At 43.8% G+C, this 25916-nt stretch overlaps 3 protein-coding genes across 4 annotated transcripts; all 3 read left to right on the forward strand.

The window, feature by feature from the left end:
• Nucleotides 1-3529: 3529 nt before the first annotated feature.
• Nucleotides 3530-11170, forward strand: LOC119551040 (putative inorganic phosphate cotransporter). 2 transcript variants are annotated; one of them, XM_037860151.1, is made up of 4 exons: nt 3530-3886; nt 8705-8841; nt 9293-10378; nt 10724-11170. In XM_037860151.1, exons 1-4 carry the CDS (start codon nt 3799-3801, stop codon nt 10886-10888), a joined length of 1476 nt encoding a protein of 491 aa, XP_037716079.1. In that variant the 5' UTR covers nt 3530-3798; the 3' UTR covers nt 10889-11170. The 2 variants fall into 2 exon arrangements, with proteins under 2 accessions (XP_037716079.1, XP_037716080.1); XM_037860152.1 differs by lacking the exon at nt 3530-3886 and adding an exon at nt 7259-7415.
• Nucleotides 11171-18172: 7002 nt separating this feature from the next.
• Nucleotides 18173-23241, forward strand: LOC119551069 (putative inorganic phosphate cotransporter). The gene is made up of 4 exons (XM_037860192.1): nt 18173-18523; nt 21097-21275; nt 21545-22621; nt 22686-23241. The coding sequence occupies exons 1-4, from the start codon at nt 18475-18477 to the stop codon at nt 22860-22862; spliced, it is 1482 nt and encodes a 493-aa protein (XP_037716120.1). The 5' UTR covers nt 18173-18474; the 3' UTR covers nt 22863-23241.
• Nucleotides 23242-23816: 575 nt separating this feature from the next.
• On the forward strand, nt 23817-25914 carry LOC119549631 (putative inorganic phosphate cotransporter). Its single transcript, XM_037857817.1, has 4 exons — nt 23817-24005; nt 24085-24221; nt 24373-25470; nt 25527-25914. Exons 1-4 carry the CDS (start codon nt 23945-23947, stop codon nt 25722-25724), a joined length of 1494 nt encoding a protein of 497 aa, XP_037713745.1. The 5' UTR covers nt 23817-23944; the 3' UTR covers nt 25725-25914.
• Nucleotides 25915-25916: the final 2 nt, after the last annotated feature.

Raw genomic sequence — 25916 nt, forward strand, 5'->3', positions numbered from 1 at the left:
TGGGAAATGCGGCCTGCCAAACCTAAAAAAGAAGAGTTGGCAAACTTTTGATTGCAATTTTCTTTTGGTCCCCGTAAAATTTTAACTAGAACTTTACCGCTAGTTAAGACATTTTGAGTCACACAAAACGCAACTCTACAAAGTTAAGAAAGCGCCCCCTGATTAAATTATATTCTTTGTTTCTACTTGCATCTTGTGGTTTTATGACAACAAATCAATGATTCAATTACCAAGAACTAAACTTTTAAGTTTATTCATGCACTTTATTTTATCTTAAAATATCTATATTTATAAAAAATAGATGTTGGTTTGTCATTATCTAAGTTGATGAGTTAATGTATTATAAATATTTATTAAGATACATTGAAAGTATTAATATTTACATTAACATTTATGAGTTATAGATTTTCTGATATTCGTTGTTTATATGCGACAGATAGTCATAATTTTTTGCCGTGCATTAAATATCTGATGAGTTCGGTTGAAAGACCGCAAAAACTCACTATCGGAATACCCAAGTTCTACGGGGGGTGGTTTAAATGTGGAAGTGGGTGGAAGTACCCAATCAATGTCATCTGAGCGCGTTAATCGCAGTCCAAAATCGGCTATCGGGGGGCCATTAACATGCGCAGCGGCCCGCTGAATAAGCCAAATGCGAGTGTTCGACTATGGCCAACATCGGATCGGTAGTACTTAGCTTAGTTACTGGCGGGGCCAACAAAGCTTGCCAATTTAGCGGGAGTTCGTTCGATTTCCATTGAGCGACAGCCACTTGAACTTGAATTTCCATGTGACACGGCGGGGGGTGTAAGCATATCTAGTACTAAAGCTATAGTTTAGTATTGAGGAACTAGAGTCGAAATGCCGACTTGTCTGTGGCCAAGTTCAAACAAAACAGCACGTTTTGCATATTAAGAACTCGAGAATCACTCATCGCAGGTCCCAGACGATCGGGGAACTTATGCAATTCGCAGACTGAAAGTAAAGTATAGTACGAATCTGTATTGCATTAACAACTGCTCATTTCGCTTGCCAGTAAAAAATGTGTAACGGAATGTAATTGGTCGAACACCCGTCCGATAAAATCCAACGGAGGATGTGTAATTGCATTGACTGGCAATTATTTTAAGCCAATTCTCCGCCCCTTTTGCCACCTGACACGTGAAAGCAAAAAAACTGAAGCAAAAACACAACCACCATACGGTTTTGCCAGTGGAGCATAGCGTGATCATTTGTTGGGGGTTGTTGGTATTACGGATTGGGGGTGGTGGATGGCGATAGGAGGTCGGAAAATGCTGTATCATTCGGCAGCGGAAGAACTGTTCTCTAGCGAACCTTTCTAATTTACCTAAACCAATAATCGATTTGCATCCGACTGCGAGTTATTTTAGTCTCTGATGGATCTATTAACAGGTATGTTTTGGGTTTTATGGCGAACCTTTTGTGCCTAGCACGAAGTGGGGGAACCTCAACCACATTCGGCTATCGTAGCACAATTAATTCCGTACCATTAAAGGTTTTAATAATTTATAAGGCGGTTAACGTAAAAACTAAATTGGGCATATTAAATCATTATTAAATCAGATAGACAGACAGAAACCGATGAAATAATCTATGTAATTTATTAAATAATTTAAAAATTTAAAAAACTTAAAAAGATTAAGAAATAAGTTACGTTAAGGGTTACATAATTTCTACTATTATAAAACTGAAAATCTGTGAGATATTTTAATAGTTGTAAGTGCTTAATAAAAAAGTTATGCAACCTCTAATTTTGATAAAGTTGTATCTGTTGTGGTTTTTGTTTTGAGTAGTTTTACTGTGTTATCTTTAACATATGTGTCATAATCAAATCTTAATTGATTAAAAGCCACAGCATGAATTATAATACTTCAAAACTGTTTACCAGAGGTTCGACATAAGATATGATCACGCACTTGTTTTTATTCACTTTATTGAGTGGTTTGAAATCACAACGCTCTTCTTGATTATTTCATAATCTCCAGGGAGGGTATTGGAAATTATCTATTGGCCAAAACATGACCATTCGATTCGTGACTCGACCATCAATAAGGTCCCGAGTTGTTTTGGCTCTCATTGACTGGCAACTCGTTTGATGAGCTCGAAAATCAAATAGTGGCACCATGACAACTCTATTAGGCGAAGACCCATCCCCCCGCCTGGTACCGATTCGAGATCCGATATTTGAGCGGATTTATGATCGTTTAGCACACCTATTCTGGAGCACGCATTCGGCTATTTTGTTCGATGCTCGACTCCGTTGTTTAGCGTCTGCAGATAATCAGTTTGTTTTCATTTCGGCCGCCGACATGAGGCGGGCGTGTGTCCAAGTATCTCACAGATACTCCGCCTCACCTGTCGCGGAGCTATCTAAGGCACTTGTTTGCCCTGCTGACACACCATTAGATCGAACTTTCCTTCGCGGGCCGTAAATTTGGCGATGTGCGACTTAAGCCAACTCTGGAGATATCTCTATGTCTATGTAGTTGCATGAAATTCCAGTTATTGTCTAAAAAACAAACATTGTAAAAACACAATCGCAGATCGCTTGAAAGAGAGAGAGGTGCGATCCGAAACGAATTCCATTGGGGCAGCCAGGCATGAACTATGCATAACTAAGAATTTTAAACAACACTTGGTTGCAGCGCATGTTTCTGAGAACATTTCTAAATGGGCCCCCTTAGACGGGTGAAAGTGAAAGTGCCCTAATGTCAGGGCACTTAACTCCACTCACTGCCAGGAATTTCCGAAACCCCCAGATAGTTAGATAGATCGTTAAGCCTGAAGTTCCGCGGCATCCACGAGTGCGTCAAGTGATCGCCTAACCAGTTTTAGAGCTACGCCACTCTGCGCTCTTTTATTTTACTTTTTTTGTCAGTTTCGGCTTGGATCGGGGTTTCCCTCGTCGACCAATAATTCAATCTCTGTTTACCAAAAAGTTTCAATGGTTCGACGAGGTGAAGACCCCCATCCACCGTAAGTTTCCACTGGCCCATTTCGGTGCTTTTGGGGTGCATGGCGTTCTCAGCGCCCTCGGCAATGATACCAAAGAATATATCATTATGTCAAGATCATCAAAAGAGCCTCCTTTGATTGGGTGCGAGGTCCGCCCACTTGAGCGTGCCTTACCCAGAACTGTGTGTACTACATCTAGTATACCGTTGGGCGTCCCTGACAAGTCGGGTAATCTAAAGATGACTTCGATAAGATTCGATTTCACGGATATCTCTGCCGAACGCCCACCCCACGGGCTGTCCACGAACCAGGCAAGTGGCAAGTGGGGAATTTCTCCGTTCCGTCCGCCGGAATCGCATTGGAGAGTGGTTTTCGCGGCTAGAGTGGCTGACTGGCTCCACCGAATCTCCGGTGACGTATTTCGGAGCCCCAGCGTCGGCGTGCGAGAGATTTGCAGTATCTATAGAGCGTGTTTGAGTGGCGATCGATCGGCAGCGTATAAATGGAGTCCCCGCGCCGACTCAGCGTTCAGTCGGTCTGAAAACGCAGCGGCGGCGAGAGCGGTACTTAAGTCCTACCCTGTACATCCAACCGACCGAAATCGGGCAGTAACGAAAGCAATTGCAACAGTTGTGAATATGGTGACATTTGCCTCGATCGCTGGCCAACATTTAATTACCACGCCGCATTAAGAACGGCCCAGCCGTAAAAGTGATAGAACAATACAAACCACCTACTACCTCCCGAACACTGCCATCTCTCAGCGAAGAGAGCCTGTATCGCAAATAGTTATTTAAAAGTAGTACCTAAAACCCAGTCAACATGAAGCTCTTGTGTTGCGGCGGCAGCAATGGATCCATGAGCATGGACGCGAAAAGTTCCACAAAGGAGGATGAGGCCGTGGGCAAACGTAAGTGGAGCAGTTCGATAAAGCGAACTACGGTTAGATAATAGATAACCCCAATAAGTCGGGCCTTGAGTAATTAATAGGTAATGACACTACTCGAGGTGCTCGTAAATCTGCCGTAGAGTGCATTAAAAATGTATTGAAAGCACTATCTAAAAAGGGGGTTACGACATAGGAGGTGTTGGAAAATCACCACCTTTATTGCGCTATCCCAAACTCGTAACTCTTTATGGAGTAATATAAACACAATATTTATGGCCCATATTCTAATTTATTTACAACTCGTAAAGTTCACTGACCAGTAAATAAAAAATATAGTTTTTATAGATTTGCCCTTTCAATTCTACCGCTCCTGCTAGGAATAAAAAACCAAATATTAGTTTATCCATTTTATTATCACGTGAACCTGAAACAGTTTTATATCGCTGTCAATTGTGTGCAAAAGATCGAACATAATACATTGTTATCCGAAAGTTTTCCAAACCCGAAGTGCTGTTTGATTACGCTGAACAATTAATGTTCAAGTGCGGGCAGGTTGCTAATTTCAGCAAATGTGATTAAATCTTAAGTGGCCGTGACGGGTACTTTTGTTTTGTTATTCCTTTTCATTTTTTTCTGACTGCAACAAGTGTTTTCTTGGTGCCAAAATGTGGTTTGCTCGCAGGGGTTTAGTCACTGGATCGAGTTCGGGCTAATTATTATGGGCCAAACTGACTGCGGGCCATTAAATATGAATTAGTTGAGATTAGAGGAAGGGGGCCTGTCGCGAGAGTGGATAAATCGGACAGACAGGAAGCGGGTCCACAAGTATAAATCATCAAAGTTCGTATGCAAATCGCGACCCAGGGCAAAAGTAAACACACACAGCCAACCGATTCAATTCATTTGTTTTTGTTTGGGTGGCAGTCAACCGGGCGTATGTGGAATACGAAAAAAATCAGATAAACAAAAGCAGCGGATCACAAAGAATGCTCCAATACTCGACAGGCTGTCTGGGGCGAATCCAGTTTAGTACCGGCGGCTAATGAGCAACTATTGCAAAAATACTGCGACTAAACAACGGCAAACATCGGCTACAGATTCAGATTGAGAGATACGATTCTTTGAACAATTAGAGTCGGCCGCGTATAAGGCGAAAACATAAATCTCGCATATTTCCTATTATGTTCCTGGTTTGACTAAACGGAACAACAACCACTCGGCTGCCGAGGGGGAAGTGGATTTGGATACGTGGGTACTTGGATATTTGGATATGGGGGGCGAAGCCTTAGGGATAAAGCACCTTGCTAATTACGCAAGCACCTGCCTCCGTATTTATCACTGATAAATCGCAAATCTTTATTTAGAGCTGCGTGCAATTATCGGGCGCCAAGTGGCCTGCATGCAAATTCATTAGCACTTGACAAAATGCGGGAACTCTTCCGTCAGAGCATAAATTACACAAGTGCGCTCGAAATAAGCAACCAAGTTTGGATTATTTGTAATTGTATATTTAAATAATTTCACTAAATATTCAAATTGGCAAGTCAGGCGCCATGGCGCCCGATAAATAACGCAAAAAAGCAGCTCGAGACGAGGCTGACACCGCAAGTCGGGTCACAAATCACAGTTGGAACGGAAGGTTATGGGGCTGATAGGCCACGAACTACACAGGGAAAATATTGTTTTCATTGTCAATATGTTATGAAATAGATGAAGCAACTACTTCTTTAATTTATTCAGAGATAGAAATGGACATTTTTTACCAATTAAAAATGGTTCCATTACCATAACATTCTTTATGAGGCATTTAAAATGAAAAACCACTTAGTTGACTTTAACAGCATAACACTTTTAAGAGATCCACCAGTTAGTATAACATTCTTTCAAAAACGAGATATTCGTAAAAACAAATAACGATTTGTTTGATCTTCAACCAACGTCACCTCTTTTTTTCCCTGTGTTGGGGGTGGCTATAGCGTTTAGAGAAACCCGCTCTGCCAGTTTTTTGCGCGTTCAGCTGATACCAGTCAAAACTCGGCCAAAGAGCCGGCTTATCAGCCGTCCATCCATCCATCTAGCGGCACAAGGTGGCCAAGTGACTGGACCTTGTCTGGAGCAAGTGCTGACATCTAGTCGGATACATGGGCCACTCGACGGCCAGTGTCCCCTGGACACCACCACCGCCCACCTATCGCCAGGCCCTATCAAAAATGTCTTCGAGTGGCGCTCGCTATCTGCTCAATGTGAAACTGAAGTGCCTGGACATTTGAAAGTCGTTGGTCTTAATGTCTTCGCAGTGGAGTTTCCACCTGCCACATTGGCCATATCCTTATCAGCCATGATAGCGCTATAATACCCCACCTTAAGCAGTGTTGAATTTACCCCAGAAGCGTGTCCAGAGGTCTAGCTGAAATCGAATAATAGACATGGCTTCAATGTGGGAAACAGAAACCAATTCAAATTCATAATTCCATTTGGTGCTAGTTCGTAATTACACATCTAATTGCGTGACTTGTGGTTAACAACAGCTGTAAGGTTTGGACCTGGTTCTTTATAGAGAATAGGGTATTTTTATTTGGGGACCGTGGGGATATTGACCAATAATATAATATCTAAATAACTTAATACATTAGTTTTAAGTATTAAATTGATTTATTATTATTTAATAATAATATCTTTAATATACTTATTAACAATATCATGATTATTATTTAATATATTATTTACGTTATCTATTTATTTTAAATAAATAAATAGCTAAAGAAAATAACGATTTGATTGATTTCTCCTTTGAAATTGAATTTTGTATTTGCCCCTCAACATATTTTGGCCAACAATAAAGCTTGCCTGAACACTTGCCCTTTATTTTGAAAGCTTTCAACAGATGGCGCTAGAATGTAGGGTTAAAAAAGGCATACTTTTGGGAGCTGCTGAAGGAAACTGTTTAAACCTACATTTGTAAATGGTTTATACCCACCTGATCTCAAGTTCAAAGCTAACGGAAAACGATTTAAAAATCGTTGGGCTATAAATCGCATATAATTATTAGATCAGTGATAAGAGTTTACAATGAACACGACTCGGCCTAGTGATCATAATGACTAAACTGGTGCATAATACCTTAGTTGGTTACATCAAAATCAGGAGATAAGCCCACCCCCTGGGGTCGAAAATGGGGCGGTGTTTTGGGGGTGGCGGTGCATTTGAAGGAACGGACAACTGACACGCGCTTTTACACAGCCAACAAATCACAGCGACAGCTAACGTCACAGGTCCAGATACAGATACAGATACGCCTCGAGCTATAGCTCTATGTACAGCTACGTACACCCGTATACCACCACAATTACCGGACGATGCTGGTTAGGTGATCTGACTATTTGCGCAAAGCACCTGCGGATGCTCTGCCAAGAAGCCATCAGTTAGTGAACAGGCTCCAAGCCGAATGGTAGTGCCTGGCTGTGAAATCCCACACATTTAAATTCAGAGCTAGTTAATTCAGTTATTACTATGGTTACCACTGTGAAGAATCGTCGCTTTGAGGATGAAGGTGGGTCCAGTCTTAAGTTATAAGTAAAGCCAAAGATCGTGTTAAGGGCATAGTTTAAACACACATATTCAAAAATATTCAAAAGTTTTAAGAATTTAAAGAGTGGACTACCAAGCTAAGAAATCTCTAATCTCATAAACCAAATGTTTCCCAGAAAACCAAAAAAAATACAAAATGAAGAATTGTTGAAATTAAAATTGTGTTGCATTTAAATGTTTATCCAAGGATTTCCTTTATATGCGTTTTTTTTTGTTAAAATTTAAGAGCAGGGCAATTTGTATGTCATTATTCTTAACATGTTTTCTCAGTATGTGGGCCACTTAAATATTTTCAAGCAAATATTTAATCTTCCAGATATAGTCTTTTGAAGATAAGCTAAAAAAGCTAAAAAACAATACAGAACCTCAACATGTTCCCAACATAACCATAGTTTCTTCCCAAGACCTTGCAAGCTCAAGATTTACCAAAAGTAGCTCCCACCTGCTTGTCACGAAATAGATTTGAAGCTCTTATCAGCGATGATAAGAGAATATCCATAAAAGACGAGCCCCCTTGTTCATTAAAACCACATAAAAGCAAAAAAGGGGCGCGATTCAGGACTTTACGGGTGCACTTAAGCCCTTGGTGTAAAGCCGTTGTAACCGGTATTTTACGGCCCACTAACAGCCATTTAATCTCTGTCAGCAAACTCGAGATTAAACAAACACCGATATTAGCCCACTACATAGAGATATAGTTTCATATCTAACTAAAGTGGGGCTAACAGGAGGGGTTAAATGTGGGAGGTGGTTGAGAGTCCCAGACATATACGCTGAAGTGTGGCCGACAATTCGGCGCCATATCTATGAATGGAATTTTTTCGAAATCCAGAAACCAGAAACAGAAGCTGGAGCTGCCCCCCGAATGCAAATATAAAGGCAAGTAATTACGTCTTCAGTGCTTGTCTGGCTGATAAGGGATGATAAATCTAGGCGTAAATTACGGATAAAGTGGGAAAAGAACCGCCAGAGGTACATTGTCAGTCGTAAATCTATTTCGCTGGGGGCCCGCGGTCGTCTCTTTTGCCTCTGAAATAACGCAAAAGGAAATTCCGAATCTTGGCCACAAGCGACCTACAGGCGACCTACAGACACAAGCCCATTTGTATTACTTATATACCCCTGATAGTGCGCCTGATAGCTGATAAGCACTGCTAATCGATGTCTGTCCGCCCATTGATTGGGCTGAAGATCAGTTCGCGAGTCAGATTACCCAACCTTACCTAATCGATTGCGTTTGATTGGTTTCAGATTCCGGCTTGGGCGTGCGTCACCTGCAGGTCTTCCTGCTCTTCTTCGCCCTCACGGTGGCCTATGCCCTCCGAGTGAACCTTTCCGTGGCCGTGGTGGCCATGACCGATGCCGCCTCCGTGAACCCCAACTTTCCTGTAAGTATTCGAAGAACCAACTTTATATTATTTAAATATATACTTCTTTAAATACTCCTATATCATAACATAAATAACATCATTACATGTTTAAACATTTTAAATTTCAACAGGAAGCTTTATTATTAAAAAATGGTCTTAGTGAAATTTAAATAATTTTGAAACTTTTATATAGCAACGAACAAATATTTTTAAAAATTAGCATCACAAAGCAATATCCAGCTGAGAACTGATAGCTTTCAAATACCTGAAAAGTTTCAAATTCAATACCATTTTCTAAAATAATGTATTTGAAAAAATCCGACTACTAATTTGGAAAAACTTATATAAAATTTATGGTTCAATTCTTTTCTTAACTTTGTCAGGGCGTAGAGTAGTCTTTTGTTGAACAACAATTTTTACGATGTCCTTAAAAAATAAAATCTAAATTTATTGGTTTCCTTTCTTTCAGGAATACGACTGGTCGGAGAAGACGAAATCCCTGCTGCTGAGCAGCTTCTTCTGGGGCTATGTGATCACCCAAGTGCCGGCGGGTCAGCTGGCCCGCAAATACGGCGGCAAGGTGATGCTCCTCACGGGTCTGTCCATCTGCTCGGTCCTGAACATCCTGACACCCATCTGCGCAAAGATTGGGAGCTGGCAGCTGGTCTGCGCCCTGCGAGTGGTCGAGGGTCTGTGCCAGGGAGTGGTCTTTCCCTCCACCCACACCATCCTGTCCCAATGGGCGCCGCCCAAGGAGCGGGCCACTCTGGGAACCTGTGCCTACTCGGGTAACCAGTTCGGAACGATCATCATGCTGGCCACCAGTGGAGTGATCGCCGCCTCGCCCATCGGCTGGCCCAGCATCTTCTACATCTCCGGCGGAATCGGCTGTGTGTGGTCGGTGGTGTACTTCTTCTTTGGCGCAGGATCGCCATCGGAGTGCAAGAGCATCTCGGCGGAGGAGAAGAAGCTGATCGAGATGTCGCAGGCCAGCGAAGTGAGCAGTGCCCAGGAGCTGCCCAAGGAGCAGCTGCCGACGCCCTGGCTGAGCTTCTTCACCTCGCCTGCCTTCTTGGTCCTGATCGTGGCCCACTCGGTGCACAACTGGGGCTTCTGGACCCTCCTCACCGAGATCCCCAGCTACATGAAGAACGTCCTCGGCAAGGACATCAAGTCGAATGCCCTGCTATCCTCGCTGCCCTACGTCTGCATGTTCGTCATGTCCTTCGTGTTCTCCACCATCTCCGCCCAGCTGAACAACCGCAACTGCATCACCACGGTGACCAGCAGGAAGCTCTTCAACTCCATTGGCCTATGGATTCCCATGATCACCTTGATTTGCCTGGGCTACGTGGACGCGGACCAGTCGCAGCTGGCGGTGGTGCTGCTGTGCTTCACCGTGGGCATGAACGGAGCCACCTACCTCGGCTACAACATGAACCACATCGATCTGTCGCCAAACTTCGCTGGCATCCTCATGGGCATCACCAACGGAGTGGCCAACATCATGAGCATCATTGCCCCGCTGATCGTGGGATTCATTGTCACAAATGAGGTGAGTTTGAAGCATATGATCCTTAAAGATCATCATCTTAAGTACTGAAAATGTTCATACAATATGTTTATTCTCGAATCTACTTTGAAATATTTTAATTTATTTATTTTGATTGCTCATAAGATGATCTTATAAGTATTCAAAATAAATAAATTAAAATATTTCAAAGATGATCTTATGAGCAATCAAAATAAATAAATTAAAATATTTCAAAGTAGATCTTATTAAGATCTCCATTCAGATTTAAGACTGAAACTAAATTCCTAGATGTTCCCAATTTTGATACCTTTTAATGTTTTTTTTACTATCGGATTTCTAAAATGTATATATCTATCTGTTCTCCAGCACGATCCCGAGCAGTGGCGCGTTGTGTTCTTCATCGCCGCCGGATTCTACCTGGTGGGCAACACTCTCTTCGTGATCTTCGGCAAGGCGAATGTGCAGCCCTGGAACGATCCACCCGCGAAGCCTCGTCGCAACTCCACGCCCCAAGTGGAGTCGCAGCACTAGACGGACGGGGGCTTGAGTTTAGTGAAACGGGTTCAGAAACCGCTAGTCAGCTAGTTCCGTTCTCCTCCAAATCCAAATCCACCACCATCGATCCTAACTGCAGCCAGGCGCAATGCATTCTCGCATTGACCGTGTATATTTGTAAATTGTATTTGTTAACTGTGACTACTTCGTATTTGCGTTCCCCTCGTCTTAAGTTCTAGTTTGTAACGTCTAATTGATAAGATCAACCATGCGAAAAAATAATAAAACATGCATGTGCAACATGTGCAAAGAAAGCCACAAAAATGTTTGATTCCCATATGGTGTGGGGCTTTAATATGGGTGGGAAAAGCTTGATTTTTGAAGGCCATATGGAGATGAAACATCTTAAAAGATTTTCGTTTTCTGTGAGAAAAGTGCTCTAGAATTCGTAATTTAATTTATCAAGAGTGTTTTTTTTAAGAACTTGATTTTACTAAAAGTGTAATTTCATCAAATAAATATAAATTTATCGTCAGTTCTCAAATGTTAAAATTTACCTTGTTCTTGCTATAAAATCGTATTTGTATTTATTTAAACATGTTATAAAAGTGTAAATGGGATTTTTGTTTGTTTCTCAAATGTCATTAATATTCTAAAATGTTATTAAGAAGTTATTGTCAGTTCACATATTTTCTGCTCCGTGGACCAATTAGCGAAATCAGAATCAATCATTCTATTCAACTAGCGGCGTGACAACATTTGTTATCGCTCTGTCTTGTTTTTATCTACTTAATTGTACGTAGTTTTTTAAAAACTAGAACAAGTATTGGGGTTTCTCTTCCAGGGAATTGTTCCTGTGGACATGTTGCACAACTACCAATTATAGGGTCATAGATCTAATAGATTAAGTGGATCATATCTATAGATAAGTTTAGATAGGACAAGTCCACAAATTGAGGTTTCATGTCGTCAATTATAGATATTTTTTTTCAACAAAAGCATACATAGATTCGTTGTCCCCAGTTAATTGCAAGAAATTCATATTTTTTGAAATATGAACCTACTTACAAATTATAACAGTCTGCTGAATTGAGTTTAAGATTTTATGAATGGAGGATTTATCAATGAAATGTTAGGTTTTTTACTGAATGCTCCAAAAAGTATACTTTAAAAAACCAATATCGCTATGTAGAAAGTAATTAGTGCGTAAATAACACTGCTTATGTAATGTACTTGTAGAATACATGTAGAAGCTACAGAGGTCTTGGGTAATCAAAATGATTCAAATTCAGTATCCCCAAAAACGTGTCTGTGAAGTTTGGGTCATGTGATTTCATTTAATACAAATCCAGCAAAATAGCTTTGAGGTTAACTTCACCAATCTGACGCCCTGCTGATAAAGCAAATAACGTAGATTTGATCCAAAAAGCTAGCGCTGGGCCCGCCATCTGATAAAGTTGGATCACAAAACTAAGTCGAGCTGGCAAATCAATTTGGCAATCATTTAATCCCCATTTCGAGCGTATCTCTCACATGCTTCGAAGAGTGCCGTGCACATTTTATAGCTTCGAACTCGGCGGGCGAATGGAAAGTGGGGGATAAGACGTCTGGTGCTGGGGATCGGGGCTCATTTCACTGGCGGGGCGAACTTGTTGATAAGCGGAATTTGAATAAATGTTTTTTTCCTCTTTCCAGCACGCGATATGAACAAAGGCAGCGTTATGTACACAGCGACACATATATAAACGCATAAGTATTTTTAGTTATGTGACGGGAATGCGAGAGTGTTTGAGTCAACCTAATTTAAATTCGATTCCCGGTAAAACTAGCATTTCGAATTGGATCTCGTGCTGGGTAGGTTCCGATTTCTGGGTGTATCAGCCTTTTTCGTTCCCCAACCACATGCTCTGGAATCTTGAGCTCTTAAGCTACCAAACGATAAGGGAATCCATTAAATGCCCATTTAAAGGGAGTTATTTTTATGAAATCTGAAGAGATCTTATCAAGTCGTAATAATACCGTGGCCACTTGTCCTATCAGCCAAGCGATTTCGTACACAAAGGAAAAATAGAAAGAGTTATTGGTAAATTCAGTTACAGCAAAAATTGTTATGTTGATACTCAAGGTTTTTTTAATCTGAATAAGTTATGCTAGCTATATTCATTTGTTTTGTTAAAGGTCCCATATCTTTATTTAATTTTCTGTTGTAAAATTGTTTATGTATTTAAAAATATATTTTTTAAAGGGAACAAATCTATAAAACTGTTTTTAACTTCCTGGAGTGAAAATCTATTTTGCAAAAACCAACTACTTTTATAATAGCTCGTGGCTTTTGTAATTTTTATGAACAGTAGTTTACACTGTACAATGTACATATTTAATTGTTCAGCTGGAAAACTTGTTATTTGTTATAAGAAAAAGTAATACAGAAATTTACTGTTTTCCTGAGCTCTTTAAAATATAATATAAATCGTATTACTTATAAAATTTAAAGTGTGGTAAAGCTATACTTATAAAACAAAAGAACATAGTCCCGAAAAATATTATTTGGATTAATGAGTATTATTAACAATTTTATAGATATCAGAAGGTTAATCTTGGCTATTTCCCCGTCTTCGTTTAGGTTTTTGGCCTCGGTTTTTGGCCATCATCGTAAACTGGTTGGATGGGGGTCCCGGGCCCAAAATAAATTTTGCAAATCTCGACCAGAATGGGGAATGAGAAATGCGTGATAGTCGGCCGACTCGGTGTGAATCGGCATTTCTCGAGTGACTCTTTTTCAGCGGCGCTCCTCAGTGGTGAAATCATGGGTAGCACACCCGTGGGGCCTCAACTTCCCCGATCGAGCCCCCCGATTCCAGTCCCCCAGAGAAGTTAAAAAAGTGGCAAACTCATTTTGTGACTCGTTTTCGACATAAAAATACAAAGAGAGGGAGAGCCAGCACATGCTTATCACGTGAACGAGGCGCCGAGCGGTAGAATCGGGTGCCTTCGTCGTGTGCGGGAAACGTGATCAAAGATCGGCGAGAGAGAGCCCCATAGCTCTCGGGGACTTGAAAGCATGGGTGTGTGAGTGAATCGGATTGGGGCCTGCAAAATGGCAAAAACAATTAGCACAGTGCGGCGCCCCATTCTCTCTTTCTCTCGCTTTTCCTCTCTCCGATCGCATTCTTTGTCCCCTCTCGCTCGCGCACTCTCTCTCTGTCCCTGTCTTTAAGGTTATCGCTTAATCATTTTTGCACTGTTAACGCAAATACCCAGTGTTGTTTGTTGCTTTTTGCAACAAATTATACCCGTATTTATATTCAAGCGAGTGTTCAGCTGTCTCCGCGGCGATAATGAATTGTTAATTTCCATTTCACAACTAAAGCGACGCTCGTTTTAGCTATTTTTTGGACCCACAACTGCCAAGTCATTCTAAGTACTTTTCGCCCGATCTTTGGAACTGGGTTTTAGCCCTATTTCGCTAGATAATCGCAATGGGCCCCGTGACGTCACGCTGCCTGTGATAAATCAGTGCTACTGAACAGTCTGCTGCAAATGATAACGATTGCACAGTATAATGTGAAATACGCCTTTCTTTATGGCCCTCGAAATCTTCCGCCAGATAAGATTTTAGATTCTGCAGTCGCACTGCGTCCACCAGAGATTTGTCGAGTGCCTCAAGGCAATCGTTATATTTTTCCACCTCCGGCGGAAATAACCGCTCCGAAACGATCTAATTATAGAGGATCTTCTCTCTGGCTTCCCGACAGCAATTAAATTGAATAAAATTTTGAATAAGTCTTTCCGCAAATATGCGTCGTTGAGTGTTTGCCAACTGGCCGACCCACAGACATTTTGATCGCCCCCGAAGACAGGGTGCTAATAGAGGGCCGCGCCCCCAGCTGCCACACCCACCGCACCGATCAACATCCAATTCTAATACACCCGATAAAAGTTTCCAGTGCCAGTGGACCCACGCTAATTGAAATTGGCGGGTGGCAGTGGACAACGGACAATTGCCGCTGATTGGACACAATTCAATTACGGCGCCGGTCGGTAACTCAAATATGTTTTGGGAATTCACACAATCCCAATCGATTTGATCCCCCGCTGTAATGAGCCATTTGCCCAAACATTTAGATGCCACAGAAATATTATTTCCAATATTGTGATCGATATATCTCGACTTGTTTGCCTGCCAAGCAATCTAAACATGGACAGAAGTCGAGCAATCGACGCTGAAATACTCTTTTCCCTTTATTAAAATTTATTGGCCAGCGGTAACTGATATTGATCAGACTTAATTACTGCTATCTTTAGGAATGGAAAAGTTTCAGCTATTTAAAGATGTTAGACAACCTTGATTGGTTTTATGAGGGCCGAGCGACTTTTTAGCCAAGTCACCCGGTATCTAATTGATACTAAAGAAGAAAATGGCATAAAATACTTTTGTTGGCTTATTTTAACATTCGACAAATTCTTCCACTTATTAAAAGGCATTCTTTGTCAGCTTTCTTTAATATCGGAACAATTTTTTAAATACAAAGAACTGGTTTGGAATACCAATCTCTCCAGACACGGCTTATGCTACATATAACAAGTATACTTTTTTATGTAATGATTGTTGTATAAGAATATAATAAATGTTTTTTATTGAATACGTCATTAGTATTTAAATAATGTATTTAGCATTAAAAATAAATACGTTTTATTAAGAATTTCAACATTTTTTTTCAGTTGCTGTAGGATGCACCACAAGACCAATCGCTGCCAAATTGCACCCCATAAAGCTATATACCCTCCATATAGAGTGCCAAAACAGACATATTTCCACAGACCAACATTTGCGGAGGGCATTAAAATACTGTTGGCGCCAACGCCTCAAACAATGTCCATGTGTCCCGGGGACATCGTGATTAGCAGTGGAAAATAACTCCCGACGAGCGCTGGAAAGGAGCCAGAACCCTCGATATAGATGGGTACACAACACCACCGGTTCACAATTAGCCCGTTTAGAGGGTTTTTGTTTGGTTACACCTGGCGTATACGTAATACAGCGTAAATAATTTTTCCGCTGAGAGAACGATATTTGAACAATTCGTGTAAGAAAAGCTGCATATTAATTAGTCTAGAGCAAGGCTAGCATGTAGGGGTGCGCCATATGGTGGAGGTTCCACCCCCGGATCCGGCGATCCTATGGCCCCCATCTCCCCATCCCCCTATCCTCCGAATAGCTGACGTCAAGCGGACTGACTGTTTACCATTCGTCAGGCGATAAGCCCTGGTGCTGTAACAATCACATCCATCAGTGCCTGCCTTCTGAAGTGGGCGTGTCACCGATTAGATTTCCATCGCAGGAATTTTTCGACATTCTCTAAATTTAGCCGGCCATAAATCCGCAATTCGCCCAAATCATTTACCAAAAATGTCCCATTAGGGGCGATGGCTAATTCTTTAGCCGCAGATCCGGTGCCGATAAGAGGGTTATGGATTGGGGTCCCGGGGGCCTGACTAATCGATGCCCTCCTAAATCGGAAGCCGATAGCGCATGTACATTTGTCTCGAGATTCGCAATTCAGGCTGTCCGTAAGCGAACGTGCCTTGAAACGTGTCTGCCATGTGCCAAAATTGATTTGCCATCAGCGAAATGCACGGAAAACAAACTAAAATTGAAAATGTATTAATAAAAACTCAGCACTGAGATTACTTACAGTGTTTCTTTGTTTAATAAGCATTACAGTGGTTGATACATTTGTTTCAGAAAATTATAGCCTTTATTAGTTTTACACATTCTTCTACAGACTCTTGATCTATCACATTATTAATTTTTCAAAATTGTATCATTAGCTTCTCACTTTACCAAATTCCCGTTGTAAGTTTGAACCTTATATAAACCTCTGGATAATTCCTTAGAGAGTATTAACCCAAACCTGAATATCTCGTATCTATATAGTCTGTAATATTAATGGCCCGCAGAGACTGATCCAGCCCTATGAATAATACTGTTTTTAGTGGAAACGACTTACATATACCTGAATATAGATATAAATATTATATATATTTTGAATTATTGAAGGTCCTCAGTGACAGAGGGCGAGTTTTAAGATGGTAGTTAATAGTTTTCGATTTGAAGGGTGAAATTTCCCAAAAATAAACCATAAAAACTGTAATAAAATTGTGCCCTTCATTTTTTTCCTGTGTAAAAGCAGGATTGGCGAGTGGATCGTTATCTGCCAGCGGCTGTCGTCATTGGCCCCTGACTCCTGCGCCTGCTTCTCCCCCAGGCCGTCGTCCCTCAGGTGTTTGTCAGAATCAGAATGAATTTGCAGAGCGTTTCCTGGGCGATCAATGGGGAAAGGGGGCCGGGGAGGGGCCTTCGCCAGTGGTTGGCTCATTTACTTAGTCGAAAATCAAAGTCTGAAGTGTCGGGCGCTGATAAGCATAAATAATTTGTTTAAAACATTTCATTTTCAGCAATTAGATTCTGATAAGCCTTGTGAGGGGAAAAACAATTAAAAAGGAAGCCCAATAAACAAGTGAAGTAATTAAAGAGAGAGAAGTGGAGGGGAATTCGTGTCATCTTGAAATGAGAATTGCATTGATCAAAGGGTCTGTGACTTACGCAAGCTAGCGGGAATCAAGGGTGTCCATCGATCACCCAGAGCGCTGTTATGGATCGTCTCGAGGCTGGGTTATGTCATTAGCCAGCACACAGAGAGTTCTCAGAAGATGGAATGGAACCAAGATGAGGTTGTCACGGGCTTATCAGGGGACACAATGACCTCGCCTGAGGTTTTCGTGGCACGTTATCTCGGGTTCGAGGGGTAATCTGGGTAATCTGCCTAGGGGTCGGCAGGATGCATTTCATTCATGCCTGCAGTACGAATTTGTATCTGGAAGATACCGGATTGTCCGAAGAGAGACCTCGAGAGAGAGAGAGCGGGATTTAAGGCTGAAAGGCAGAGAGCAGAGCGATCTGTGACTAATGTTACAGCCTGCTGCAGCCACAATACCCAGAAATCCGAGGTTCGGGGAGCGGTAGCGGGATTGGAAACCACTTGGCCCGAACTGATAACCATGTGCTGGTCTTGGTGTTGTTTACTTACTCCCGTTCGCCGGTTCACCCAGAGAGAAATCCACTGCCACTCACCACACACAAAGAGTATCTGTGAGTGCCAGCGTGTTCGGTTTGACTGATAGCGGAATTCACGCGATACACACGCGCTCTCCGGCGATTCATGAGCGCTGGCTGGGCTGGTGTTGGTGAGAGCGGCTGGTCGAGCGGTCGGGCGGCCCGAGTTCGATCATATTTATAAAAGAATCGACCGCCGCCAGTTACTCAAGCAGTCGCAGTAGTGCGCCAGAACGTTCAAAACCCGCTCGTCGCCGAACACACTCTTTCGAAAAGTCCTACGCCCAGAATTCTGGACCTGTAATCGTTTCGTTTCCGAATTAAAAGGGAAAACACGCGTAAAGAAAATCGACCCACAGCAGCCACACACATGTTCGGCTACTTCATGACGGAACCGGAACACGCGTGAGATACCGAAAATTTCCAGTGACCCAAACGCGAACGTTAACGTTTCGAAAGAAATATACAAACCATATAAAATATTAACTGAACCCGCGCCGCACACATGACAACTGCATTGACCATGGTGAAAACGGGTGGTAAATACGCCAACGGTAAGTAGTACACACCCCCACTGGAGACCCTTGAGCAAAGGTCTGTTGCACTCCGATCTCTCTAAGCCGTACGTAAACTTGGACAACTGAACTGTCCGAAGCACGTGTCTTATGTAAGCGTCGCGATCGTTCGACTTGATCCGAGCTTGTCTTGCCGGAAACCGCTTAATTGGTTCTCTAACAGCACTCCCATATTCCTATAGCGATTTCTATCTCCGTCGCCAGTTAGCTCCATTTGTAGAATCACTTTTTTTAACCTAGCCTAGCCTAGCCGCTCAACTGGAAGCGATGCCTCAGCGGTTCACAAATATCAGAAATAATTATACATCTATACCGACTATAGACGACCTCCACTGCACAGAACTGCATCCTCCGAGATACAATTTAATTTTTCCTCAATTTATTTACGTGCGTTTTTTTTTCTGTGATTTTTGGTTACGCTGACAAACAAAATAAAATCACATTTTAGCACTTTCGAGTGATAAAAATAAACAAAACGAAGAAAAACGAGGAAAGCGAGGTGGTGGCAGTGTCTCTGCGCCAATGAAATATAGAACTTTAAATAGATCCCGACGGTACGGGGTTGGGGGCGGTGGGATGGGATGGGATAGGAGGGGTTGGGGAGCAGCCAGTTTGGTCAGCTGATAAGCCGTAAACCCAAAGACACATTCACAGTTGTAAAATAGTCCGTCATCTGTACACTTGCACGTTCCAAATGCATGTGCGTCTGCCGTCTCATTTCGTCTTTCATAGGTTCTAACGGTAAACATAATGTCTCGCTGGGTGGGTGGTATAGCGCTAAAAGCGACGCTGTAACCGGCGATTATCTTATCACCGCCCGGGGACCTCTGTCCGCGCCTGGAAAGCTCGGTGGCGTTCCAGTTTTATCGGGGCCCGGGCTATCGGTTATCAATACCGCACACTTGACTCACTTAGTGCTGTGTGTCCTTCGCTTGTCCCGTCCCATTAACGGACAAAACTGCGGTGACTGTACCCCCGGGCCGGCAATCAATCAAAATATACGCGAATATACTATAAATGGTACCCAATAAACACTCCAAGCTGGAGCTCTCTGCCTTTATGGTGGCTCATAAAGGCTGATTGATTTGGCTCGGCGTGTATTCCGCAGAAAATCGCTTTGCAATCGTTGTTTCGGGCGTAGGTTTAGGTGTACGGGGTATCTTATAATTTTCTGGCACTCTCCGTCTCGAGACAAAAAGTTCTATATCTTGGCCATAAATTTGCTCAGCGTTACGCCTAGGGGGAAGACATTGCGCAAATAAATTTAAAAACGTGTCAGATAAAGCGTTCTCACACGACCACGAGTCATCGCATTCAACACCAAAAGCCCAGGCGAAAGAGACGGCGCGACCGCGGGGAAAGAGAGAGGGCGAGAGACAGAGAGAGAGACGGAGAGATAGAGGAGCGCCACTCGGCAGGAGGAAATGGAAGTGGAAGTGGGAGAGAGAGCTCAAAGTTCGGACGTCAGTTTCGGTTTCGGACGGCAATTCAAATGTGAAATTAGTGGAAGCACAGTAAAACTTGTATAGTTTGAATCACCATTTATGAATGTTCTTGTTTAGTTATATTTTTTATAAAATTGAGCTCCTAAAACTCAAATTATCACAAGTATTAGTATAGCCCTGTTTTTTTTTATAACAGCAGAAGTTGCTTATCAAAAAATGTTGGTTTTGGAATTTTGTTTTCCTCAGTTCTGTATAGTTCAAACCGCAGGATTTTTAAAAACATAACAAGTACATCTTACAAGAAATCAGATTTCGGGAACTTCAAGCTTTAGAGGTTTCGGAGTGTAGTTATAATTGATGGTTTCGAATCAAACTCAAGCCGGGGTTCAATACACCCCAGTGCCTTGTAAGGCCGCGTTGCAAGGTTGCCAGTGGTGGAGCGGTGTTGCAATGTGCACTACCCTCCCACCGCCCACCTGCTACCAACCCACTCCTATTTATAAAGACTAAGCCATTTATGGCGAGCCAAAGTCGGGTTTAAAAATAGCCAAATGCACGAAAACAAATCCGCGTAAGGCAGGCACCCAAGAGATACTCAATGATGTACCACCGGCGAGAGATCGTCACGTGAGGATCGGCCGATCGGGCGACCGCCTCGAACAGGTAGTGTGGACCACATGCACCTTATACTTTATACCTATGGTATATGGTATAGTACAGCACCGTCTCGTTGCATTTTACACGACAATAACAAAGACATCGGCGGCAGGTCTCTCAATGCCTGATTCTCAATATTCGCAGCCAACTTTGGTCGAGTGGGTGTATCTGTGTACGTGAGCCACCCATCTCTTTCTGGCCCGCTGGCATGTGCGTGCGTGAACAAGATTTTGACATAGTCAAAGTGTTTTATAAATAAACGCGCCCCACATACTTACATGGCTACCAGTTTTGGCTTAGTGAGCAGGCAGCCGAGAGAGAGGGAGAGAGAGATATAGAAAGAGAGCTTCGATACCAGGCCAAGAGAGATGGATACAAAGCGCCACATGTGAAGTCCCCCCCCCCACCTTGTAGCCCCATGCTAACCTTCTCCGATCTCTCCACTTGCAGAGAAATTCCTCGGGACGAGGCATGTGCAGTGCATCCTGTGCTTCTTCTGCCTGGCGATGAGCTACGCCTGGCGGGTGAACCTCAGTGTGGCCCTGGTGGCCATAACGGACAACAGCACCATCCTGGCCCAGAACGCGACCGATTCCAGCAACTCCGGATTCGACCTTTTCAACTCCAATGTAAGTAGTAGCTCTTAAGATGCATCTTCAGGTGAAACTTAGAATTGTGCTTTGATGTGCTAAGACCTACAGAAAAGGTGTTCTTTACGATTACATTTACATTATCATTTCCGATTACCATAATTGTTTGTGGTTTCTGAGGTTTTCATTGCGAACTTGAAGCTAGCACTGATAGTCTCAGTACTTTTCGCAGTCAGGCCATCGAAATACACAAGTTCCTAACGTTTCACTTTCCTTGAGCACTATGTAACCTTCCCTATCCTCCACAGCGTTACTACAACTTTACCAATGCAGAGAAGGGCATCCTGCAATCCAGTTTCTTCTTCGGCTACATAGTGACCCAAGTGCCAGGAGGCTATTTCGCCCAGCGCTACGGAGCCAAGACCATGCTGATGTACGGACTGGGCATAGCCGCTATAATCACGATGCTATCGCCGCTGTTTATGCAATTCGGAGTGCTCACCTTTGCTGCCATGCGATTTGTGATGGGTCTGGCCCAGGGTGCAGTGCATCCGGCCACGCATGCGCTGTTGGCCAAGTGGTCGCCCGCCGACGAGCGAGGAATCCTGGGAACACTCTGCTACTCCGGCGCCCAGTTTGGCACGGTGGTGATGCTGGCCACCAGTGGTTTCATCGCCGACTCCGTTCTGGGCTGGCCGAGTATCTTCTACCTGGGCGGAGCTGCCGGCTTTCTGTGGATGATCTTCTGGTACCTGTTCTCGGCGAGCACGCCCGAGGAGCACCGTCTGATCTCGCCCGAGGAGCTGAAGTTCATCACGGAATCGCGCAGCGATGGCAAGATGCAATCCGCTGAGAAGCTGGCGCCCACGCCATGGAAGGCCATCTTCAGCTCAATGGCCTTCCTGTCCCTGCTGGTGGTGCACTGCACCCACATGTTCGGCTACTGGCTGCTGCTCATGCAGATCCCCACCTACATGAAGAAGGTCTACGACGTGGATATCAAAAAGGGTGCGCTGCTCTCCTCGCTGCCCTACATGACGATGCTGCTGCTGAGCTTCTTCTTCGTCTGGCTGTCGAAGGTGCTGCAGAGGAAGGAGGGAATGTCGCTGTCCTTCAACCGGAAGATCTTCAACAGCATTGGCCACTGGATACCCATGCTCTCGCTGATCGCCCTGGGCTATGTGCCCACCGACAATGCTCCGTTGGCGGTGACGTTGCTCACCTTGACGGTGGGAATCAGTGGAGCCACCTATCTGGGCTTCCAGGTGAACCACATCGATCTGTCGCCGAACTACGCCGGCACGCTGATGGGTCTCACGAACGGAGCGGCCAATGTGATGAGTGGGGTGGCACCCTTGATCGTGGGACAGATTGTCGATGATGAAGTAAGTTTGCCAGCCCCCAATTTGTTGGGAAGTCCCCACTAATGCTACTTTCTCTTCTCCGCAGACGAGTGTGACTCAGTGGCGTTGGGTCTTCCTGTTGGCCGCCACCTTCTACTTCTTCGGCAATCTTCTGTTCGTGATCTTCGGACGCACCGAGGTGCAGTGGTGGGACTCCCCGCGGGACAACAAGGAGGATGCGGAGCAGGGCACGCCCCTCGCGCCGAATGGCCAGGTCAAATAGAGGCTGGCACTCCCCCACCGCATCCAGAATCATCCGGGCTGTTGTTTCTTAGTTTCGTAGTAGTAGTTAGTTAGTTAGAGACCAGACGAGCTGAAAGTTAACTTTAGTGACGATCGCGTGCTTCCATTAGCGATATTATACGGTAATTGCTTAGTCCTAAGGCAGCGTAAATTATTATTGTTTGCAGTATTTTCCGTAATGTACATAATCAAAAAGAAAAAAAAAACAATCCCATTAAACTTGCAACTTGACAAAGCGTTCAGTGTAAATAGGGACAAAGCCCGCGACGAGTGTATTTGCTGCTGCAACATCAACTCCTGTAATTGTTATGTTTTAGTGTTAAGTTAGGCATTAACAAAACCAATCTTGTGATGAAAAAGTAAACTAAAAAAGGCAAAAAAGAACATTTAAGACAATACTAGCCATGAATAAAACAGCTCAGTTCGCAGCTGCAAAAGAGTCAAACTGTAAATCATCGGTGTTTTATTTGAACAGAGATTTGAATTTGATAGTCAGTGGGTGTCTGATTATCGATAAGTAAGCACTATCAACTCTTGTGCAACTATCGAATAGTGGGGGTAAATAATAAGTCATTTCCACTGCCTGCTTTCCTTGGAGCATATTTGTTGACATGTACATAGGTTTTAGGAGAAACAAAAATAAGTTTTTAGTAAGTAAAGTAATAGTTGAGACGAACATTCAGCAATTGATTTCTTAGAAAAATAAAGGCAATCAGTCTTATTTATTGATAGTTATTGTTAAAATTATGAAAATCGTCTGTGAATATTTCGAAACTTGTTCTTAAGCCAAACTTTCTTGTAAAGATTTTAAGAACTCAAAATTGTATAATTATTATTCCGGTCAATCACGTCTCCACCTCTAACTATCGTCGCACTTGTTGGAGCGATAGTTTCGATAGTTTCGCCCCTAGTTGAGTGGGCAGCAGCTGGCGATTGTTGTTGTTATTATCAGCTGTGTTATGTTTGTATGCTAGGTGTTTTTCCCCCCATTCCCAGCCGCCCCATCACAATAACCCAACGCCTCATCTAAGTTGGCTACGTGGAAGAGCTGGCACCTGCAATATGGTGCTTGGATGCCTGCCATGCTGCGGTCGCAATGGGTACCAGCAGATTGGGAACACAGGTGAGGCGAACACAGGTGACCTTCTGGCCTTTGTTTCAGCACCCGCGATTATTCACACGGTTATTGCGCACTTTTGCAGGTCCTCGGTTCGGAGTGCGTCATCTGCAGTGCATCCTGGTGTTCTTCGGCCTGGCCGTGGCCTACTCCCTGCGGGTGAATCTCTCCGTGGCCATCGTGGCCATGACGGATCGCAATGCCAGCAATCCCGACTTCCCTGTATGTATGCCGATTAGAGCCCTGTGTGAATCAACAATATGTGCATTATTTAATGCTGATAACAGTTTCTAATGAAGTGATATATTCAGAGCTCTTATTAAAATAGCCCTATGCATTATCGGTATTAATATTATATACTTATTTACCGCAGGAATTCGACTGGAACGAGAGCACCAAATCGTACCTGCTCAGCAGCTTCTTCTGGGGCTATGTGGTCACCCAGATTCCGGGCGGCTATCTATCCGCAATCTATGGCGCCAAGTACATGCTGTTCTACGGCGTGCTCATCTGTTCCTTCTTGGCCCTGCTGACGCCCTTTTGTGCCGTTTATGGTGACTGGAAACTGGTGGTGGTGCTCCGGGCGGTCCAGGGGCTCTGCCAGGGCGTCATCTTCCCCTCAACACACACGTTCCTATCGAAGTGGGCGCCCACGGAGGAGCGCGGTCGTTTGGTGGGCTACAGCTACTCGGGCTCCCAGTTCGGAACCGTGGTGATGCTGTCCGTTAGTGGGTACATTGCATCCTCCTCGCTGGGTTGGCCCAGTACCTTCTACATTCCCGGATGCGTTGGCATCGTTTGGGCCTTCGTGTGGCTCTACCTTTGCTCCAGCACTCCGGCCCAACATCCCTCGATAACGCTTATGGAACGGAGATACATTGAGTCCTCTGGTCAGGCGAGGAGACCCTCGGATGCGGGACGCGAGGAGCAGCCACGTCCGCCGACTCCCTGGCTGAGCATCCTCACCTCGGGACCCTTTCTGGTGCTCGTCCTCGCCCACTGTGCTAACAACTGGGGCTTTTGGACACTACTTACGGAGATTCCCACCTTCATGAAGAACGTGCTGGGCATGGACATTAAGAACAATGGACCGCTATCGGCACTCCCCTACTTCGCCATGATCCTGCTGACCTGTGTTTTCATCTGGCTGTCGGACGCACTGAAGCAAAGAGGAACCGTAATTCCCTTGGGCTTCTCAAGGAAGTTCTTCAACACGCTGGGAATGTGGCTCCCCATGCTCGCATTGATCGGATTGGGCTACATCACCGAGGGGGAAGCCAATGTCCGCCTGGCCATTGGGTTGCTCACCGCGGCGGTGGCCACCAATTCAGCTACTTATTTGGGCTTCCATGTAAACCACATCGACTTGTCACCCAACTATGCGGGTACACTGATGGGCATTACAAATTGTGCTGCTAATTTTATGAGCATACTGGCTCCCCTGATCGTGGGACTGATAGTTTGGGATGAGGTAATGGAACATTTATTCCTCTATGATTTCGCAAATGATATTCGTGTCCTTTCCAGACAAATCCGGCGCAATGGCGGATAGTGTTCTTCTTCACCGCTTTCGTTTATTTTATTGGTAATCTCCTGTTCATGCTGTTCGGACGCACAAGGGTTCAACCCTGGAACAGTCCCCTACCGACAAGGACGCCGTCGCCAGGAGGAGGAGGAGAGCCAGACGATGCTACCGAGGATCGAGCCCCGCTAATCGACGCATAAAATATAACAGGACGTAAAACGTGGCCTAGGCATTGGTTGTAAACGTGAAACTTTTGTACCTTGAAGGAGAGGCATTCCATGGAATTGATGAATCGCAATTAGTATCGTATTACTAGCTATACACATGACACATATTTATGTCTACATATTTACACTACACTATTTATCTATAAAGCATTAAAACACTGTGTG

The sequence above is a fragment of the Drosophila subpulchrella genome, chromosome 2R, assembly GCF_014743375.2.
Source record: "Drosophila subpulchrella strain 33 F10 #4 breed RU33 chromosome 2R, RU_Dsub_v1.1 Primary Assembly, whole genome shotgun sequence".
Lineage (NCBI taxonomy): Eukaryota > Metazoa > Arthropoda > Insecta > Diptera > Drosophilidae > Drosophila > Drosophila subpulchrella.

Coding starts and splice junctions, on each gene's coding strand:
- LOC119551040 (XM_037860151.1), top strand. CDS start 3,799: ATGAAGCTCTTGTGTTGCGGCGGCAGCAATGGATCCATGAGCATGGAC. Junction 3,887..8,704: donor GGATGAGGCCGTGGGCAAAC/GTAAGTGGAGCA, acceptor GATTGGTTTCAG/ATTCCGGCTTGGGCGTGCGT. Junction 10,379..10,723: donor GATTCATTGTCACAAATGAG/GTGAGTTTGAAG, acceptor TCTGTTCTCCAG/CACGATCCCGAGCAGTGGCG.
- LOC119549631 (XM_037857817.1), top strand. CDS start 23,945: ATGGTGCTTGGATGCCTGCCATGCTGCGGTCGCAATGGGTACCAGCAG. Junction 24,006..24,084: donor CCAGCAGATTGGGAACACAG/GTGAGGCGAACA, acceptor GCACTTTTGCAG/GTCCTCGGTTCGGAGTGCGT. Junction 24,222..24,372: donor CCAGCAATCCCGACTTCCCT/GTATGTATGCCG, acceptor TATTTACCGCAG/GAATTCGACTGGAACGAGAG.
- LOC119551069 (XM_037860192.1), top strand. CDS start 18,475: ATGACAACTGCATTGACCATGGTGAAAACGGGTGGTAAATACGCCAAC. Junction 21,276..21,544: donor TCGACCTTTTCAACTCCAAT/GTAAGTAGTAGC, acceptor TATCCTCCACAG/CGTTACTACAACTTTACCAA. Junction 22,622..22,685: donor GACAGATTGTCGATGATGAA/GTAAGTTTGCCA, acceptor TCTTCTCCGCAG/ACGAGTGTGACTCAGTGGCG.